This window comes from Electrona antarctica (genome assembly GCF_951216825.1).
Source record: "Electrona antarctica genome assembly, chromosome: 19".
In the NCBI taxonomy this organism is placed as follows: Eukaryota; Metazoa; Chordata; class Actinopteri; order Myctophiformes; family Myctophidae; genus Electrona; species Electrona antarctica.
The window spans coordinates 3,078,958-3,101,021 of NC_136800.1; the positions used below are offsets into that span (position 1 = coordinate 3,078,958).

The 22,064-nt window shown below is 41.5% G+C and overlaps 1 protein-coding gene across 1 annotated transcript in view; it reads right to left on the reverse strand.

Annotated features, from left to right (window-relative positions):
- st18 (ST18 C2H2C-type zinc finger transcription factor) overlaps positions 1-22,064 on the reverse strand; it is a gene marked incomplete at its 5' end in the record, with an annotated part of 45,961 nt that overhangs the window by 17,806 nt on the left and 6,091 nt on the right. The window contains 6 exons of the mRNA XM_079529521.1: positions 672-806; positions 2,452-3,189; positions 7,514-7,743; positions 8,628-8,658; positions 10,975-11,026; positions 14,531-14,646. Of these exons, the coding sequence (XP_079385647.1) occupies positions 672-806; positions 2,452-3,189; positions 7,514-7,743; positions 8,628-8,658; positions 10,975-11,026; positions 14,531-14,646 (1,302 nt within the window). The remainder of the gene's footprint in view (positions 1-671; positions 807-2,451; positions 3,190-7,513; positions 7,744-8,627; positions 8,659-10,974; positions 11,027-14,530; positions 14,647-22,064) is intronic.

Consider the following 22,064-nt stretch of genomic DNA (forward strand, 5'->3'; position numbering starts at 1 on the left):
CTCCAGAGCAGAGATCTCACTGAGACAATATTATATAATTACTGCCGCTAACGCTAAAAACAAAGGTAAACGCTTTCCTTATTGTGAGGGATTGCCGTGTGGTGGTGGACGGTCGGAAATGTAAATAGCTTACAGGAAAGCAGGACTACTAACAAGACACAGCTAATTATATTCTTCAAAAACCACCACATTGTTAAAGGTCTGCTCTGTATCCTTAGAAACTTCTCTTTTGTGCATATTCTCCAATTAGTTTGTGGGAGTTGTCTATTTATTTTCGAATACTGCACAAGCTAGGCCTTTGATTCGCAAATACTGCCTCCAGTCTAAGAGCATATGCTTTCATTTAGAAAAAAAGTTAATTACGTTTTCTGTTCCTTTTGTAACATTGCCGTTTAATGTTCAGCGTTTGTTAAGTTATGTTGAAATGACTTAACAATTATCAATTCAACCAAACCCAAACATTTTCAATAGTCAGACATTGCAACACATTTTAGAAGAGAGGGGGGGAAGGTAGTTTATTCGTGATAGGTCTCTCACATCACTGAACTGGAATTACCGTAAGCAAGGCTTTTTTTTTTTTATTGAATTCAAACTCATAAGAGAGTTCTAAACAGGATCATCAGTTAAATTAAAATACAACAATTTTCATATTAGTAGCTTGTGTGGCTTACTTTCTGGAGGAACTCTGACTTTGTGTGGACACCCAGAAAGACTCCGGTGGTGTGGATAGAGACCGGTCACATGACCAGTGCCATCACAACCGGGAGTCGGGCACTTGATGTCCTTCTTATCCGTCCTCTGTGAATCTGTGGACACAGTCAAAAAAAAATTTGTTTGGCTAAATTGGCAACAACACTCATTGTACCATTTTTAGTTTTTTTTATTATATATCTAAAAGAAAAGCATCACTCTGAAGAGTTCGAGCAATTATCCCATTTTGACCTGAGATCAGATTCTAAAAAATGTCTTCTACAATCCTGACAGTTTTCTGAAAAAGTTTCTATGTCAGTGGTTCTTCGATTTTTCAAAAATAGCAGACCTACAAGCTCGTAGCGCGCCACTCGGTGGCGCGCTATGAGCTTGTAGATCTGCTATTTTTCAATAGCTAAAGCATAACATAGTGCTAACACCAAAAGGGGTTCCCGCCCAAAATGTGTTATGGAGGTGGAAAATGTTACCTATTGTTCATGGCTCAGTATGAATAAATAATAACAATGATTACACTCTCCGAAAGGCTACTAGCAAAGTTCTTGAGTTAAAGGAGCATTCAGTGATTTGAGTGATTTGGAAAACCACCCAGTCCGCCCCGGTAACAAAATGTGCACATGCACGCTCTACAGTGGGGGGGAAGTGCAACAGGCCAACAGCATGTGCACCAAGGCCCGCCCCCCTCGATCATGATCGGAGGAAGGCCCCTCTCATCCTGATTGGATGAAGGCTTTGCCACCCGCCACCAAAACTGAAACTAGGGTTTTTTGACCCCAGGGGCTCACTGGGGACAGGGAGGAGCTCCTTATATGGTCAGCACACTCTATAGTAGGGAGGATTATCCAGAAAAAAAGAAAAAATTAGTGATATTTAGATTAAGTCAAATCACTGAATATACCTTTAAGAAATGCATTCATTCAGTCAGTCAGTAATTTTTTTGTCAGACCTATAACATCGTTTTTGTTTTTTGTGTTCAAATAGATGCCTCGTGTTGGAAAGAAGCCATTGAAATGCACTTGTACAGCATACATTCTTACTGTATACATACATTACATTCCAGTATGTAACATATTGTCCACAACTCCATGTAGCTTGAAATATCATGCAAAGCTATGATATTCTCCTGAAACGCATCTATTAATCTGTCATTTTAGTTTAAGGCCACAGTTCAACACAGAGCGTTCACTTCTTAATGCCCATCCATCGAAAGATTACATCTAGGATTACACATTTAGCTGCAGTCATTTGAAGAATCAGAGGGAAACACGAGAGGTACTTTATGAGGATTTAAGACTTATGGTCATGGTTATATATCTACAGTATAGTTGATTCCTATCAAAATCCAATATAATGAATATAATTCCAACAGGAAACTTTTTACTTTTAAAACATTTAGTCTGGTTATTTACTACTTCACTTGCTGCCTAATGGTTTTAGTATTAAAGAGGATTTCCTCCCTCTAATTTCTAATTTAAGAGTATAGTTCTCTTTTTTTCTTCTGTTTTCCAGTAACCAGCCACCTATAAATCACAAGTAGTCAGTTTGATTTTTATATTAGATTAACACGGTGCGTTTCTGAATGTACCATTAATGTGTCCATGCTCATGACAATGCATGTGTCACTTCCCCCAAAGCGAAACTAGACATTTATTTCCCAGCTAAACCGAAATATAGACATGCAGTACCGAGATAATAAAGAAAAGAGTACATCTTTATAGTGAAGTGTGTCGTATTATCGTATACCTCCATGGTAGTTGAGTCTGCTCTCCAGGTCCATCATCCTCTGGTGTCTTCTCTCGTTGGTCATCTGCTCCAGCAGGAACCTGTCCATCTCTCTGTAGGCGTGGTGCAGCACCTGCCGTTGCTCCGACTGCAGGGCCATGGCCTGCTCCAGCAGGCTGAAGTTCGCTCTCCCCCGGCCCATTTCAAGGGCCCTGTCCTGGAGGCTCTGGGTCCAGTCCTCGTGGTGCCGGGGCGGCGGCCTCTTCACCTCCGGCTCCCCCTCACTGTCCTCCTCCTCCTCCATAGGTGGCCTGTACCTGAGGGCCTCAGCCTGGTAAAGGCTCGCTCGACTCATGGGAACACCTACGTCCGACTCGAGGTCTACTCTCATCTGCTGGCTGCTGCTCCGTCCCGACGGGTCTTCCGAGGGTCTGGAGGGACTGCTGTTGGAGTCGTTCACCCTGGCAGACAGAGATAGAGGCTCCCACTCATCCTCCGGGCTGTCTCCTCCATATGGGCTCCCCTGAGGCGATAAACTACACGTTGCACTCATCCTGTCCCGACTTTGGTCTTCTTCTTCATTAGCGAGATCCCCCTCCTCCGCCTCCGCCAGAGCTCTTTGAGACGCGTCCGCCTCAAACCGCGGCGAATCATCTGATCGAACTTCAGACCACCCAATAGGATCATGGGACTTTGTGCACGCTGTGCCGTGGAAACCGTTTCTGTTGGCCACTCCGTTAACAACCTTCAAGTCTCCATCTAAGGTAGTGAGGAAAAAATGACAACACTAATTATTCAATTCTGTTTTCACGCCTAAAGGCATGCTGTGCTCTTTTTGCGACCACTTCGGTACTCGGAGGATAAGACCTGTACAGTATGTCCTAAGCAAGTGGTTTTCTTTATCTCCGGCAAGTCACAATATGTGACCATTTCTTACAAATGGATGAATATAAAACCTGGAGATGAAGAACAAGATTGGTTTAGTTATCCTTTTCTTCTTTAATGTTTTCAATCAGAGTGCAACATCGTCATTTGAATCCAGAATAACCAGATTAACCATGGATCTTCAGTGCTGTGCCAAGTGCCAACAGAAAATCAGTTGTTGGCATAGCAAAATAGCAAATAGGTGAACGTCAAATGAGGGGGGGGGGAGTATAGGACCCCGGGGGACCCCAGTCAACTGAAAGTATATAGTGTTTGTGATTAACTGTAATATAAACTGTTAAATGTGGCTATCCATACAAAGCCTGTTTAAAACCAACATCTATTTCTAGGAAGGAGAAGGAAAACAAAATCTGTATATAACGCAATTATAACGCGCTAAAAGTCATAAATAAAATAAGCTATACAAGAGGATTGGCAGATTGTCCCGATGGAATAACAGCATTGGAATAACATCATTAATAGCCTAAACTCTCTCTTTTTTTTGGCTAATTTCTGTCAAAGGTATTTGGATGACACACTATAATATATTATATATGCTATAAATAATGTAATTCACATGCTAATTTAATAGTATAATCATTTTGCTACAAGTTTTTGCACTGATGTGGGGCCTTCCATTATTCAGCGGAAATCCATAAATCCAATGAGCATCCAATGAGCTACAAGATTGTGTCAATCCGTTTGAATGGCAAGTCTGATACACTGACACCACGCTAGACAGGAACGCCCAAAAACGTCACATCTGGGGTAAGAATTTACCCCAGAATTTTCTATGGCTGCCAATGCAACTTGGTCCAATCCTTAATGACATACGGACAAACATCTATGCCGATGCTATCTAACTTGCGGAGGTAGCGTGCCTGGTCCACGGGCAACAGATCTTTCAACGTATGGCATTGCAAATACGTTTGATAATCGCTACTCTGCTCAATATTGTTTTGAAAATGCCGCAAATTGCATTGCAGTGAACGAGCGGAAATCACAACTTCCCCCGTTTCTGGGCGGAGTCACAGTTTGTGGCGCTGTTTACGCGCCGTGGTGTCAGTGTGTCATTGAAACAGACCGACACTGATGACGTTAAATCAAAGTCAGTAATTAACAATGGAAAGCTATAATGGATTGAATCTCACTTGCTCTAAAAAAAAAACTAAATCATTCAAACTAATTTGGACCACAAGATATTTTAGACCAATATAAGCATAAGCACTAAGCAGGCTATACTGTCTGTTTATCCTCTCAAGTGGCTAGACAACGTCAAACCAAAAGTACCCCACAGACCCATCCGGGTTTCTATAGGTCCGGATCGATTTTGAGAATCATATCACACACCACGACTGCAACTTATTGCTCTGAAGAGATTTTAATATATCTCTGCTGTCGGGAAGAAACCTCTTAACTCCAAATTGTTCATTTTTCAGGAAATGAAAATTATGCATTTTTCAGGAAATTAAGAAAACCTTATATTTTCAAAACAAAGCAATACTGCCTCATCAAAGTTGGTGTCGTGAGTTGATATGTTGTCAATTACTTCCATGAGAGGGGAAGTGGTGGTGGAGTTAGTTGCTTTAGCAGGCAGTTTGAGGGTCCAATGGAGTTAAGAGGTTTTCTCCAAAGCGTTTTTTACTACTTTATCATTGGTTCAATATATTTTAAACAACACACAGACGTAAAGGGTGTTCAATAGCACTGATTTATGCACACACAAAAAAAATCAAAAACCTCAAAAATTGAGTTATGAGGTTTCCTCCCGACAGCAACGATATGACAAACGGGTATAAATAAAATGGCCACGATAAGATGGAAGAACCACTTTTGCAAATTCCTAGCCAATTCCTAGACTAGGAAGCCTAGACTTCCTATAGCCTATTGTGTACGATGGACTTTTAATTGTAACATTTGCTTTATTCCAACTAGTTAATGGTGCATTTTTCTTCCATAACATCTATTATCAATCTATCCATCCATCTCCCCAGCGGTAAACATATTTGTGCAACAGGTGTTTTCTAAAGATAGCGCCTAAAGATAACTCCTGTCCAATGAAATATTCATGGCAGTTACACTTAGTTCTAATCAGTATCAGGTGGCCATCAAAGTCTTGTGTTTCATTCAGATGGATGGACACAGCTAGGTCCTGACGCACAGTCACACACAGACACATGCAAGCACACCATGCAAATGCGTACACACATCACACATGCATCTGTGTGCAGACACACGCACTCACTCACGCACACACACGCACATGCACACGCACGCACGCACACGCACGCACGCACGCTCGCTCACATACAGACACACAGACACACACGCACGCACGCACGCACGCACGCACGCACGCACGCACGCACACACGCACACACACACACACACACACACACACACACACACACACACACACACACACACACACTTAAGTGCAATGAAAAGAGATTGGAGAAAAAAAGAAAAAAAAAGGAATCCCTCTGGTGTTTTGTGTGTTGGAACAGGTGAGCGGTTTGTACTCCAGAATAGCCATTACCAGCCCTCTGCAGCAGGACTGGAGTTGGCTGTGGTTGAGCACAGTGTGGCTCAAACAAATGACACGCTTGTTTTTCTCTTTATGTTCGAATGCAGATATGACCAACATGCAGCATCCCGCTGTAACATGACTTGTTTCCAACTCACTTAATGCCACTCCTGCTAAAGAACAAACCAAAAACACCAAAACATCCTCCCAAATCTGACAGTGGTACGAAAAACAGGTCTATATGTGTTCAGTTAACCCATTTAGGCCTGATCTCGAAATTTAAAAAAAAATCTTCTAAATCCTCCAGTTTTCTGAAATAAATATTTTCACGATTTTTCAAAAATAGCAGACCTACAAGCTCGTAGCGCGCCACTCAGTGGCGCGCTATGAGCTTGTAGATCTGCTATTTTTCAATAGCTAAATTATAACATAATAACATAAAAACACCAAAAGGGGTTCCCGCCCAAAAGTTAACATATAGTCATTTCCTTACGGTAATTTGATGCGATCGATGAATATATGGAATCTTTCTCACTCAGCATTTCTATTTTAAAATGAATTGCAGGGGTTTGTGAGAAGTAAGATAATGCAATGTTCCAAAAGCTAAAACTAAACAAAACTACCTAGAAGTTAGAAAAACACGGAAGGGAAACTGATCATATACGCGGATGTAACTGTAACTGTAATATGAACAGAGGGAAGCAAATATAAATTCCATTTCCAATGAATCCACACAATTCAGTGAGCTACTCTTCTGGTCCATTTAACTACACACATGTGTACTATAATGAGCTGTAGACATTATGCCTAATTATGTATTAGACTGTGTTAGAGAGCCTAACAAAAGCTTTTGAAAGGGACAATTACGTTGTGTTGCTTAGTTACATCGTTAAAAATATACCAAATAAGTGCAGATTATAGTGGGAGAGAATGCACATGCACACAAACCAGGGGCATTGTTGCCAAAATGCACAAAATTCAATTCATTAGAAAATAGACATGTTTACCTTTTGAAAAAGACAGCGCTTTAACTTGTAATGACCATTTAACTGTGGTTGATGACATTAACGTGTAGCTAGGCAAAAAAATCCCAGCTGTAGGAAAATAATCCTCGCCCAGTATAGTGCTCTCAATTGGCGTCTGCTCATTTGCCCAGCGTATAATGTGCAACTTTAATAAAAATCAATTAAAGAAAATGAAATAAACTTTCATTCAAATGAAGGTGAAGCATATAACGTGCTCAGGCTTTCAATTTGTTTTCTCCATTCCGTGGCGTCCATTCAATGGATCTGGAATGGGGCTATTCAAAAAGAAAAAAAAAGACAGACGAGGGGGCCAAAATCTGGACCTCATCAAAAGGGGGAGAGGGTAAAAAAAAAAAAAAACCATGCCAAAAATATCATGGTGGATCAGCTGTCAAAACTTCAATTTGAGGAACGCGAGACACAACTAATGTGGACCCAGCCGTGTTAGTCTTTCACTTCCAGTGCACAATGACGGTGGCTCTAGCTGGCTGGCTGGCTGGCTGGTGGCAGGGATGGGGAGTGGGAAATATGAATGCAACAGATGGGATTTTAAAATTCGGCGTCAATTGTTCATCAAAACAGACAAAACAACAGGACATCTGTTTACCTGCTGGAGTGTCAATGTTCCTCGGCTCTTCTTTGTCCCGCGGTGCCGCGGCCGCCAGGTCGTCTTCGCCTGCACCGTCCTCCTCCTCCTCGCCGCACGCCGCCTGGCTGCTGCTGGGGCTGTAGTGGCGGGGCTTCATCAGCAGGGACTTTCTCTTGTTGACGGGGGCACCTTGTTGCACCCCTTCCGGGGCACTCCTCTTCCAAGCCACGACGGCGGGCCCATATGGGCTAGGAGAAGATCAATGGGGACGGAGAGATCAATAGGTCAGCTGATGAATTCCCCCCGGTGGTCGGTATAGCTCTCATATACCGTTGGCTAGTTTTGAAAGTATCTGACAAGGCTGGATTCGTGTCTCTCAAATAAAAAAACGTTTGCTCTGAAAGAATATATATTCAAAGATTTGTGCCGCATTTTTACGATTTTTCAAAAATAGCAGACCTATACAAGCTTGTGGCCCGCCACTCGGTGGCGCGCTATGAGCTTGTAGATCTGCTATTTTTCAATAGCTAAAGTATAACATAATGCTTAAAACACCAAAAGGGGTTCCCGCCCTGAATGGGTTAATGAGTGCTTTTTGTTCGAATTGGTGTACAAACTGGAGATTACTCCGTTTTTCTTTTAGGCGACATGATTGCACGATGATTCATATTTTGGATACAAAAACTGTGATGTCTAGCTCCAGGAAAAACAGAATTCTCTTAGAAAACCTACTTTAAAGTGTGTGTGTGTGTGTGTGTGTGTGTGTGTGTGTGTGTGTGTGTGTGTGTGTGTGTGTGTGTGTGTGTGTGTGTGTGTGTGTGTGTGTGTGTGTGTGTGTGTGTGTGTGTGTGTGTGTGTGTGTGTGTGTGTGTGTGTTTGAAGTATTTTGAATGAATTGTGCAAAAACTTGGATTGTTTGTAAGCTCTAGGAGTCTAGTAGTACACACACTCTTACCACTCTTAGTACACACATACTTACCATTTGCATTATACAATAAAAACAGAATGAGCTCAAGACACTGACTTCATTTTTCATACATTTTGTTCGTTTTTGTCGAGCATGCAGGTGACGTTATGTTTTGTTCTCATGGTATGATTGTGGACAAGCTTTAAGACAAGCATGAACTTTTACCTTGAAGTCTCAGTGATGCAGTCGGCCAGCACTGTAAATAAGAATGGAGAAAAGACAGGTAAACATTCAATAGAGGCCTGTTGCTCCAGTGTTCCAATGTATCATTTATCGTACGATACATTCGGACAATGTATGGAGAAATGTTGTATGTGCGTCAAGCAACAATGATTAATAATGGTTGTTTTTGATCAAGTAGCCAATCTGATAACATAACATGGCATGCATGGTATAGATCAAAGAGGTGGTTGCATTTTTTTGTTTGCCTTCCTGTAAAACAGGGATGTCAAACTCAAATACACAGTGGGCCAAAATAAAGAAATTGGTACAAGTCGAGGGCCGGACTGTGTTTCAACACACGGGCACCGCGGTCATGAGGATGTCCCAGGCAAACAGCAAAAAAGTAAATACATTTAAAACTGAAAATGCATTATTATTAAGCTCAGTTTCCTGTTCTATGATCCTCACCAAGCACTGTTTTCATAGTATGTGATATGTGCCAATGCACTCGCAGTGCATTGTCGGACTTGTAGTTTTATGGTGGTCCGTGCAATATACCAGAGGGCCAGTTCTAATACTAATTAAATATCATTCCGCGGGCCAAAGATAATTCATTCACGGGCCTGATTTGGACCCCGGGGCCTTGAGTTTGACATATATGCTGTAAAAGCATAAGCCAAATCTATATACTTTGTCATATGACTTAGGCCTATAGAACAACAACAACAGCTGATCTACAAGCTCCCTTTGTAGATCTGATATTTTCTCCGTATAGAAAAAAAAAAGCAAAAAAAAAAAGCAAGGTTGTAATAAGTAATTCAACCCTGTGAGAGTAAAAAATGGCCACATTCACAAAGGTAAATGAAGGGTTATGCGCGGTGCACAGATGTGAAGGTTTCTTCTTGCATTTAACAAAGCCATCAGCTATGATCAGAACGGAGGAGGATCGTGGGGGAGGGGCCTCTTTATTGATCTGAAAAGCTTCTCGTTCAATCTCCCCGTGTTCTCCGGGAGACCAACGGCATAGCTCATCCTTTGACGGCTTTGACAACATGATCTAAAAGGGTAAATCGATTTTCCCAGAGGCCCATGCAAATCTCATTCACAGGTTTCAACCCTACTCCCGTGAAGCGCTTGCACAACCAATAATAACGCTTCCATGAATTTCCCAGACATGGTAATAGCTCCGGCATACGCAGGCGGGCCTCAGAGGCCCTGAACACTTGCATAACCCATTCTGTACGGGAAAACCCCCTTTTTGGGCGTTTTAACTCATTATGTTATACTTTAAAGCTATTGGAAAAATAGCAGATCTACAAGCTCGTAGCGCGGCACCGAGTGCCGCGCTACGAGCTTGTAGGTCTGCTATTTTTTGACAAATCGTTAAGATGTGACTCAAATCTTTGAATATATATTCTTTCAGACCGAACGTTTTTAACTCAAATCTTTGGGGGGTGTCCCTGGAACAACACATTTTCAGATGGGGGGGTCGGTGGCCAAATACAGATAACTCCGGTGGGTCCTTGACATGAAATATTGAGCACCACTGATACAGAAACATGAGGTTTTTCAGAAAATTGCCATGATTTAGAAGACTTTTTTTTTTTTAAATGTCGACGTCAGGCCTATATGGGATAATGACATACCCAGTCTAGAGGTTTTCAATCACACAATATAGATGCACTCCTTAACTAATTTGAGCCAGTGTTCCAATTTAATGAAGTTATTCCCCTCTGAATAATGTAATGGCAACGCAGCGCTCTTCAAAACTGCCGAGATAATACATAAAGCTGACAGTTGTGAAGTTGGATTGTTCTTGAACTGATACCCCTGAGCCATATCGGTAAGTGGAAATGCGTGTGCGTGTGTGTGTGTGCGTGTGTGTGTGTGCGTGTGTTTGCACACTGTATGTTGGTGACAAGTATGTGTGTACGAATGGGTCTGTAGTTAAAAACTTAGCTTAAACCATTTAGGCCTGACATCGAAATAAAATTTAAAAAATCTTCTAACTTCTGACAGTTTTCTGAAATACCCATGTTTCTGTATCAGTGGTGCTCAATTTTTCATGTCAAGGACCCCAAAATATATATGTAATATGCCTCCACCCCCCCCACATCTGAAAATATGTTGTTCCAGGACCACCTCCCAGAAGCAAAGATTTGAGTTATTTATATATATATATATTCCAAATTTGTGCCACATTTTCACGATTTTTCTAAAATAGCAGACCTACAAGCTCGTAGCGCGGCACTCGGTGCCGCGCTATGAGCTTGTAGATCTGCTATTTTTCAATAGCTAAAGTGTTTAACCCAGCCCAGACTGGGTTAAACATGACCAGTGCTATACTCACCAGTGCTTCTGTTACATGGTTGAAGCGCCTTGTCCTCGCCATCAGAATCCATCTATAAATAAATAAATAAAGCATAAGGTTATTGAATGAATACATTACGGATTAAGGTTTCTCAGTCTGATTTCAGTCATTTGGATTTCATGTGCCGTCGAAGGCAGCGTGTGTGTCTCCTAATGGAAGCGTGTTGCGCATGCAGTGACGCATTGTGAGCTCGGTCATTTATTTATTTTTAGGATTGGAGTGTAAATTGGAAGTGGTCAAACTAGCAATATGTTTTAGAAGCACTTTCCATAAAAAAAAAACCCTAATGGTCTCGGATATGTCCTAAAACGCTAAAGGCTAAAGACTCAATCTGTGATGTGTCTTCACCTGGTTGGCGGTATATGTAGGAACAGGAACAATACTGCACTAGTGTGAGTACGGCTCCTTTCACAAATCGCATAATAGGACTTAATTGGCCTTACACATTTTTATCAGTCTTTTATTTTTGCTTTAATCCATGACGGTGCACTAGTGTACAGGTGTATTTATCCTATTTTGGGCGGGAACTCCTTTTGGTGTTTTAAGCATGATGTTATACTTAAAAAGAATACTTAAAAATAGCAGATCTACAAGCCTACAAGGTCTACAATTTTTCAAAAATAGCAGACCTACAAGCTCGTAGCGCGGCACTCGGTGCCACGCTACGAGCTTGTAGGTCTGCTATTTTTTAAAAATCGTGAAAATGTGGCGCAAATTTGGAATATCCTATATTCTTTCAGAGCGAACATTTTTAACTCAAATCTTTGCCTCTCGGGGGGTCCCTGGAACAATATATTTTGACATGGGGGGTCGGAGGCCAAATATATAATTGTATAGTTTTTGGGGTCCTTGACATGAAATAGTTTGAGCACCACTGACATAGAAACATGTTACATAGGGTTTTTCAGAAAACTGTCATCGAGGTCAGGTCTAAATGGGTTAAAGGGGCATTCCACTCATTTTCAACATTTTACTATGTCATTAATATACCTTAGAGCTGTTGTGTGGAAATAATAAAAAAGTCCCCCCATTCTGTGTTTCCTAGAACTGTAAGTATGAAAGAAATCATTAACATGGTGAAACACATCTTGATGATGTCATCAAGATGCGTTTCACCATGTTAATGATTTTTTTCAGATCTCCAGTTCTAGGAAACGCAGAATGGGGGGATTTTTTTTTATTATTTCCACAACAGCTCTAAGGTATATTAATGACATAGTAAAATGTTGAAAATGAGTGGAATGCCCCTTTAAGCATAATGTGTAACATTCTATAAATCCAGAAACACAACTGAAGTGGATCATAGCCCTGTATCTGTATTCTCTCTCTTTTTTTTATATTATTATTATATTGTTAGCACAGTCTTGCAGAACATGCCAACACGCCATCCTTTTGCTGCTTATACCTGGTCTTTGAGCCATTCAGAAACAAACCAATAGTTAATGTTGAGCATTCAGTATTTTGGATTACCCGAGATAACATCACAAAACCACTAACATGTCCAATAGCGTGCTAATGCATGCCGCAGCAACACGAAAACAAAAAACATGAAATAAAAACTTTGAACGGTGAGAAACACACCATAATAATCTAAAATGATAATATTTAAGTGCAGACTATACGCCTCACACAGCATGTGTTTAGACAAAAATAGTCTAAAAAAGAGAAAAAACCCATCCACTCTCCCTGCCTGGCCATCCATTGCTTGTGGATCCCAAATAAAACCTATTAGACATAATTATTCCAGGGCTGATGGCGGCGTATTGTGATCACAGGGCCAGTGAAACCTGTGAGTCATAGGATACGCTGTTACTTTTCCCTGGTAATGGGAAACATGACTCCTCTCTCTCGTTTGCTGTTGTGATTGAAGGCACTGACCTGTCATACATTTATAATAGGGGAGCAGGTGTGGCAGTGATGGACCTTAATTTCCTTTAATAAACCTTTTATGTGCCACACTCTTAATGCCACGCTGGGCCCTCAGAGGTCCTGCTCATAATAGGTTCATTACTTTTGATTACTGAGAGCCTATTGAGACAAACAACTCCCAAACACTATAGATTACATTCTGTAAAAAACTAATGCACCTCATTAGTTCGGGAACACTTTTTTTTTTTCTCCTAACAAACATTCTGCAACTTTGTGCACGGGTTCTATTATACGAGTTTGACGTTATGAGCAAAAACACACCACATCCTCGATATTCAATTGTTGTTGTGTGTATACCCATTATATATCATCGGACTTACACTATATTGCTTTAATACGTGTTGACTTGTGTTTTAAGAGAACACATCCCAAAAGGTTTATCATGAAACACGCAAGCATTGTGAGCTTGTAGATCTGCTATTTTACGCTATTCCAAAAGAGAAATGTTCATTTATTGAACAGTATAGCTAGTCGTTGGACACAAGGTTTATACCCGACAGTGACAATATGAAAGGTTCAGATCTTCCTTTAGTCTTTCCGTCCCATGGCTGTCCGACAAATGAAGCAGATGTGTGTGGAAAATGGAGAATTTTGCATGGTTCTGAAGGTGGTTAAGGGTGCATGTTCAACTAATGTTCACTGATGCTTTGACAGTATAATACCTAGAGCTACTGTATTACTGAATGCCATGACTCATTTTGGTTTCTGGGGACAAATATAAAGCCTTTCTCATGTAAGCACAGTTTTTTCTGCTGCCAAGGGGATGATGGACCCTTAATGGTTCTTGACAAACTGAAGGCTATATCTAATTAGTCAAATACGGCATCATAAATGAAGGAACAACAAAGATGTCCATGTTGCAATAATGGATACACCCAACATCGTAATATGGAGAGCTAGCTGTGACGTTTGACTGAATGTTTACAACGGAAGAACAAATAGATGCATTCAGGGTCAAACACATATAAGCCTTTATTTGATATTCCCTCCACAGTCTAACTAGAAACTTTATCTGATCCTTGACACGGAATAAATGCATGAAAGCTTGCAAAGTGCCAAATATAAGGCTTATAATGAAATACTGTTTTTTTGGGCTGTTTGTATAAAAGTGGGAAAAGTCCCCCAGTCTACCAATCTAAATCGTCCAAGACCGGAGAACCACATACCACAAGGTCAACTGAGGCAGTGCATTGTTTAATCCAAGAATTAAACCTAGGAGGTTTCCTGATTGAGCAACGCCCAGCGCCAGTGCATTGAAGAGCACAGTCAGCAGCATCAGCTGTGTGGTGTATATAGAGTCCACCAACCACCCACCTCTTTGCATAAGTATAAACAATCTCAGTTTGGGAGCAGTGACCCTGCACCTACTAAACATGCTACTTATCCAAAACATGCATTAGTCATGAGCTTTAGAGAGATAGAGACTATATCTGCTTTCACACACTTACTGTTATTTCTGATACAGAGAAAACAAAAGATATAGGCCTACCCTACAACAAACATACAATACAAAATATGTATATACATATTTATGTTACTTGATATTACATTGATTTAGAATAACATGGGCACTCTATGTCCCGCATTGGCATGGGATGTGACTTACCTTTGATTGTAGTTTCCCAAGCGCTGTGCAGGACAAGCAGCCAGACCCACACTGTCCACCTTGGTTGATGTGTTCACAACTCTTAGCTCTCAGGACCTGGGCGCGTAACTCATTCTCTGTAATAAAATCACGTCACACACACACACACACACGCATACACACACACATATAAATCTCTGTCGTGGCATGGATAAAATTGTGCATTACAATTTGTCTCTTCCAATTTACTTTTTTTCGCCGGCAAACAATAATTGCCGTCAGTTTATGGCAAATCAATTGGATCATTCTAAAAGCTCCTTCCCACCTATATTTTATTAGCGTTATCTTTGGTCGTTGTTGCTGCTGTTTCAGCCCATTGGCTGTTTGAACGTGCAGTTTAGAAACGGAGGGAGAAAAGCAACGTAATAAAAAGCTCACATGGAATAAGGAACAAGATGCAAATTGATTGCTTGACAGAGATCAAATTGCTTGCCTCTAATTAATACAAAACATCCAAGAGGGAAAACAAGGATGAACAACAATGAGTACATTAAGCCTCTTCACTTCCACAGATCTTATTAAAGGAATTATTTATTTCTGTTAGCTTTGAATTAAAAAAAAAAAAAAAAGGATAAATAAATAAATAAATCCACCTTCTTAATTATAGCCCTTACAGCGTTTCCACCAGAAAAAACAACAAAAAAACAAAAACAAAAAAAACACGGAGGGGGGGGGGGGGGGGGGGGGGGGATCTGATCGTCATTAGCATAAGAAGAAGGGAGGGGGGGAAAAAAGCGACGTCTATTTGCGTCGGTTCGTCATCTGCTGAATCATATATCTACTCCCCCTCCCCTTTTTCCCAACACAAATAGTGCATCTCGGAGGACTGTTTGAGGGGGGGGAGGCGGGGGGCTGATGCTCAGGGTCTATGTGATTTTCTATGTGTTAATCTGGGGCTGGCTAGAGCTGTCCTTGAGCCCCCCCAACCCAACCAACCCATTTCCCCCAGCCTAACCCCATCTGCTAGTGTTCCCACCACGCACAGAGGAGAAAGAATGGGGGCTGTGACTTGGGGGGGGGGGGGGGGGGGGCTTCCCAGTCCAACAGTCATGAATAACCATTGCTTCACACCATTATTGTCAGGGTGCTGCTGCTGCTGCTGCTGCTGCTGGATCCAAGTTGAGATGGTCGAGGCCGAGGAGGATGCTGAGACATCTGTGAAATACCTTTTAAGATGCTATACTGCTATAGCATGACTATTATAGTCCAATTCAGTGGCTGATTGGAGATTTTTATGGAAGTGCTGCTATTATTATATTCTTTTATTTTTTTTTTAACAATGGTGTATTAATACTGTGCCAACTGCTGTGGACATTCAACATTGACCTTGAATCATTTTGTCCTCTTGTTCCCCAGCTTATCCGTGCACTTGGGACACTCTCATGTAATTAACACACAGACGTTATTGTGATCGAGCAAAAAAGAAAACTCGATGGCACTATACCGATACTTACATCTTGAAACTATAATAATAATGAAGGGCCGGTAAAAAAGGAAAAGTAAGATTTTGAAGAAGAACCCATCAAATTAATTACATTGTTTGCATTTCCTTTAGATAGGGGGCACAGGCACGGTTGATAGAGGCAAATTAGATTACGCAAAATAAGATTTCAAAATGTCAGAACCGCACACACTCACCCGACCAACTGTTATGATTAGATTAGTCTTTTAACATAATTACTGTCTAGGGCTGTGTGGTGGAAACAATGCATACATAAAACCACACACACACACACACACACACACACACACACACACACACACACACACACACACACACACACACACACACACACACAGGGGCTCTATCTGGACTGATACCCATCCCTTCCTCCCTGAGCCTTTTTTCTCTTAACCCATTCCGACCCGACGTCGACATTTAAGAAAATGTCTTCTAAATCATGACAATTTTCCTGAAAAACCTCATGTTTCCATATCAGTGGTTCTCAATATTTCAATGTTTCACAAAAATTATATGTAATTGGCCGTCGACCACCATCTGAAAATATGTTGTTCCAGGGGACCCCCCCACCCAGAAGCAAAGATTTGAGTTAAAAAAAACGTTCGCTCTGAAAGAATATATATTCAAAGATTTGCGCCACATTTTCCAAAAATGGCAGACCTATACAAGCTCGTAAGCGCGGCACTCGGTGCCGCGCTTACGAGCGCTATTTCTCAATAGCTAAAGTATAACGTGATGCTTTTAAAAGGTGCAGGTTCCCCGTCCAGAATGGATTAACCTTTCTTCGGCAGTATCATTTTGAATTATGGGGAACGGATGGGTGCTCTGCACAAGGTCACTGTCTGTTCTGTACCCCCCCCCTCCGCCCTCTGCTTGTTTTTGTTTCTTTTCTTTCTTTTTTTTTCATACCACGGGCACACTGAAGCAAAGGGTTAAAACTGGAATGGATTTAATTATGGAATGAATGGAATTATAATGCGCCTGCAGCAAGTTTTCCTCCTTATTTATTAAAGCAGCTGATGGGCCAGGTTTGATGAGCCACTTCTGGCATAATTGAGTCATCACACAAAGAGGGTTCCTCGCATTCAGAGTGGTTTTATCAGCAGCAAACAGACCTGATTACTGGCAATTACACTCTGATCTAGGGGAAGGAGGAGAGGGGGGAAAAATGGGTAAATGTGCGGGGTATAACTTCTGTGTTTATAGTTTACCCCAGGAATAATTTTCACATTAATTTCACATGCTTAAGTGTTTTCTATTTCTGCATAATAAAGAGCAACAAAAAAAAAGAAAATGTAAGAGATACCGGTTTACTTTGATATTTTCTTGTAATGGATGTTTGAGGGGTTATAATGGAAGACTGATTCATGTGCAACATATAGGTCGAGGCGTGTTTGTTATCATCCACTATATATGCTTATGGAATCAGCAAAATGTAAAGTGTGGGCTAAAAGAATCAAACCGGGGGTGACTGCCCACAGCAATATACATCCTTGAATAGTGCTCACTTATGGCACACCTTATGGCTTGTGGAAACGGTCAAATGCAATTTAAAACTTTAAACTTATTTGTTTGCAATCTGAAACGCAAATCGTTTTTTTTTGTGTGTGTGTGTATGTCTGTATATCAAACGCTGCTTAACTAAGATCACCTTCTTACCAGAGATAATTTAGAGAAACAAGTTTTTTTTTCCCCAAAAAGAAAATGTATTTCTAGATTGCGAGGGAGCCATTAGATGGCCTGTGTCTAAAAAGCTAGCAGCTGGACATTAGAATAATAGCTAAGAGACGTTTTAGAGGAGGGTGGGGAGTGAGGGGGGGGACTCTGATTTCCAATTCATATCCAAGCTGAGCCTAAAGTGTGTTGACATAATAATTTCCTCTTGTTTTTGTTGCAATGATGGATCTTTGGTTATTTAAATCAATATTTTCCAATAAGACTGGAAGAGGAGGAACTCAACTGAATAATTTGTAGGATACAAAGTATAAAATACTAGGTCATGATCTCGTGATGATGATCAATGTCAGCAAATATGGATTCACAGCAAAAAAAAAAACGGTCACACTGGCTCCCCCTGTCCCTAAAATATTCTTTTGAGAATCCATCTCAATTATAAATGACAAAACAAACAATTTTATATGTGTGTGACAGTGACAGGTCATTAAAAGAAAAATAATCAAGTTTGAATCAAACCTTGATTCACCAACAAAAAAGAAATACCACATGCCAAAAGTATGACTGAACATATGCAAATCAATGCATCCCAAGATCAAAATGAAAAAGAAAATCAATTTTCCTCCAGTCGAAATATATATAGGCTCCAATAGAGGTTCTGCATTCACAGATACATAGTCAAAATCTTGAAGTCAACTGTGATTTCAGATATAACAGCCTCACAGCTACGCATGACAGCCAAGCAAAGTGTTTGTGTCCGTTGCCAATATGAGTACTTTTATAGAGGGGGAATTGGCATCTTATCACTTCTCCAAGACTGCGATGCTTCAATAAAACAACGCGGCACACAGAATTCTTAACAGACAATTAGGAGGCTGGCTAGCCACTATCGCTTCAATGATTTGTTGCGATGGCATAACTACAGGCGAAACTTGTTATTGGACCGAGTTAGCAAGGCGCCCCATAAAAGAGTCAGATGGTGACACCTTTGCTGAGGTGATTTATGAATCTTCTAATCGCTTTCCAAAGTCATCTGAAAGCCCTCCCTCCAAACGGAGTTCATCTGGAGACCCACCACACAGAGGCACCACCAAGTCCAGATTGTTTCTTCTGACATCAAAGGGACAATTTCCGTTTTTGACCACATTTCTGGTGCTTTTTAGTTCGCTTATCACATGAAAGGGGATTGATAATATGCTATCTTATGTATCGAATTCAATCCAAATTAAACCCCCAAAATATTATTATATATATAAAAAAAAAAAAACAGTTCTTTTTTCCTTTTTATAATTACCACAATGCTGTGCAATCAGTAGCGTAATAAATGGAATGGCAAAGACAATTTCATCCCTTTGGCCTGTCTCCAGCGTTGCGAGCCACGCTCGTGTTAGCGTGCATCTTTGAATTTAGTCATGAACATGCTTTTTCAAAACCTCACTAATTTGGGGACAGGTGTTTGGGGAGAAAGAAGTTCCAGCCCTGGTGTCTGTCATCTCTGCAGAGTATAATCCTGCCCATTGTTCCTGCCCAAGGAGGGCCTTTCATTGAGGCGGCAGGACGCATGAATGCAACCAGGTGGTCTGTAATTTGGGAGAAACGTAGTAACCGTTCGAGCTAATCCTCCCCCATCACAAAAGGCAGGTCTCCTGTGCGAGTCTGCAAGGCCCTCGGGGGGCGGGGGGGGCTGGGGGGGGCAAAGGGAAAAGTTTACCTCAGACACACACACACAGTGCCTGAAAGGAGTCAGGGACTCTAGCACTGATTCCTAATCAGATTGCGCTGAAGTGAACAGCTCGCATGGCAGCTGTAGTTTTCCCAGGGTTAATTACCTTTCACTGCTCTCTCTAAATGAGTCAGCTGTTCCTGTCATTAAACAACTCCACTCTATCTCTGCTCCTCTGTCCTCCACACACGTGTGTGTGTGTGTGTGTGTGTGTGTGTGCGTGTGTGCGTGCCTGCGTGCGCGCACACACGTACGCGTGCGCAAAACGCGCGCACGCGCGCGCATGTGTACACATTGACTCGTTGTATTCCCATATTCCAAACGCGTAGCGTATACGTCATATTGTTACCGAAAAACTACGAGAAAAAAAAGTGGGAAAAGAGAAAATAATCAGAATAGCACAGCCACTTTGATCACTCTACGAGATGAGGGTCAGTCAATGGCTGTTGAAATAGAGGTCATTGTCCCTTTCTTTATGCTGTTACCAACATCTATTCATCTTTATGCAGATGGGACGCGGTATTCCCAATACTCTCGCACCCTGTCAAAGCAAAATAATACCAATCTGTCAAGGTCTCATTCTAGCAAGCTCCCACTCTTACTAATTGAGTGTATAAAGGAATCAAATGATCCAAATAAACTCAAACATACACACACATGATACACGTCATGTACACACACAGCCAGACATGTGTGTGTGTGTGTGTGTGTGTGAGTGTGTGTGTGTGTGTGTGTGAAAAGTGAAAACACATGCATGCAGGCACTCACGCGTGCATGGATGCACACACACACACACACACGCACGCACCACCCCCCCCCCCCCCCCCCCCACACACACACACGGGCGTGCGCACACGCACACACACACGCACGCACCACACACACACACACACACACACACACACACACACACACACACACACACACACACACACACACACACACACACACACACACACACACACACACACACACACACACACACACACACACACACACACACACACACACACACACACACACACACAGTTCAGCTCTGATATAGTTGTGCTGTCATCAATTCTGAAAAATCTGCCTGCTTACTGAGCTCAGTGGCTCAGGATGCAGGGGAGATTTAAGTGATTTTTTGCCACTGTGTGGTAAAATCCCTTGGCCACCTGGATTACAAACTCTAGTCCTTTAACTCATGCCAGTATAAATCCGTGTTAACTCGGATTTACCTCTGGCATATGAATTCTCAGTCTGCATAAGCTTTGTTTGGAACGAGTTGAACATAAGTATTTCATGTGACGAAGATGCCCAATGGTAACTAAATTCCTATTTTTTTTAATCGCCCAGGAATGTATACGGGGGGGAACAGCTAGAAACTGTTGTAATTCCGTTTAACAGGAGTATAACCTTATAGAGTTCTCTATCGCATTCGTGTAAGTACGGCCCACTATCATCTATTCAGAGCAAGGAGAGAAGTGTGCGCATGCATGAGTTGTGAAAGCCCATGTCACCATGGCGATGGATACAAACGGCGAGCTGTATATGTGGTCAAGAGTGCAATCAGATTCCATATAGAAAGATTCTCGCTTTGTGGTATTGTTATTTGCTCAGTTGTTCAAACACATTGCCCTGTCTGATATCAAAGAGATCATCATAGTATAAATATATGGCATGAGCAGCCTAGGGGGTCTAAATTAAGTATTATCCAATATCCATACAATCTCCTCAAATACACACTCAACACACACACACACACACACACACACACACACACACACACACACACACACACACACACACACACGTCTAGGATGGCAGCGTTAAGCCCGACTATTTTGTACTTAAAAGGTTAGCAGGGGCTGGTTTTGTGAGTTTGATCCAAGCTTGCCAGATCAGCAGATGGTCCATGAATATGATTATGCATGTGCATCAATAAAATGAGTAATCTTTAACAAAATGTAAATTTGACTTAAGTCCAGGGTTTTAATACACAAGATGGACTTTAACCCACTTTCCATCAGGGGTATGATAAGCAACTGCACTTTAAAAAATGATATATTACGGCTAATATAGCCTACTGCTTACATTTGGTACATGGTCCAGTGAAAAGTTCCCTCTTGTGCCATACAAGGTTAACAAAACAGACAGAGGAAAAAAGATCCCCAACTCTTTCCACTATGTTGAATTCACTACTCCGAAATCAAGCGACAGCACCGCGATGAAGCAACATGCAAAGAACTTAGTGAACCACAAAAGAGAAGAAATATTAGCCACTGTAAGAGAGAGTGGTCCAAACTAAATCTGTTGTTTGTAGTCTTCACATCATCCAAGCATCTCTGAGCATGACAGAGTAACCTCTGTTAAGCCGTCTACTATACTCTGACACTTACAGCGCAGCCACATCTTTTAAAACAGAGAGATAGATCTCACATGTGTCTCCTTATAGGAGACTTCTCCTATACACAGCTACACATTTGCTTCACACTCGCATGTCTGACAGGGCGCAATTTCTAGCTCGACTTACCCTGCCCCCTTTAGCCTTTGTTTTGCGTTTCATAGTGACATCTGGGAAGAGATGGAGTATATTAGCGGGAAAGCGAGGTAGGGTATAGTCCAGTGTCTCACTGCTGCGAGTGAGAGAGAGA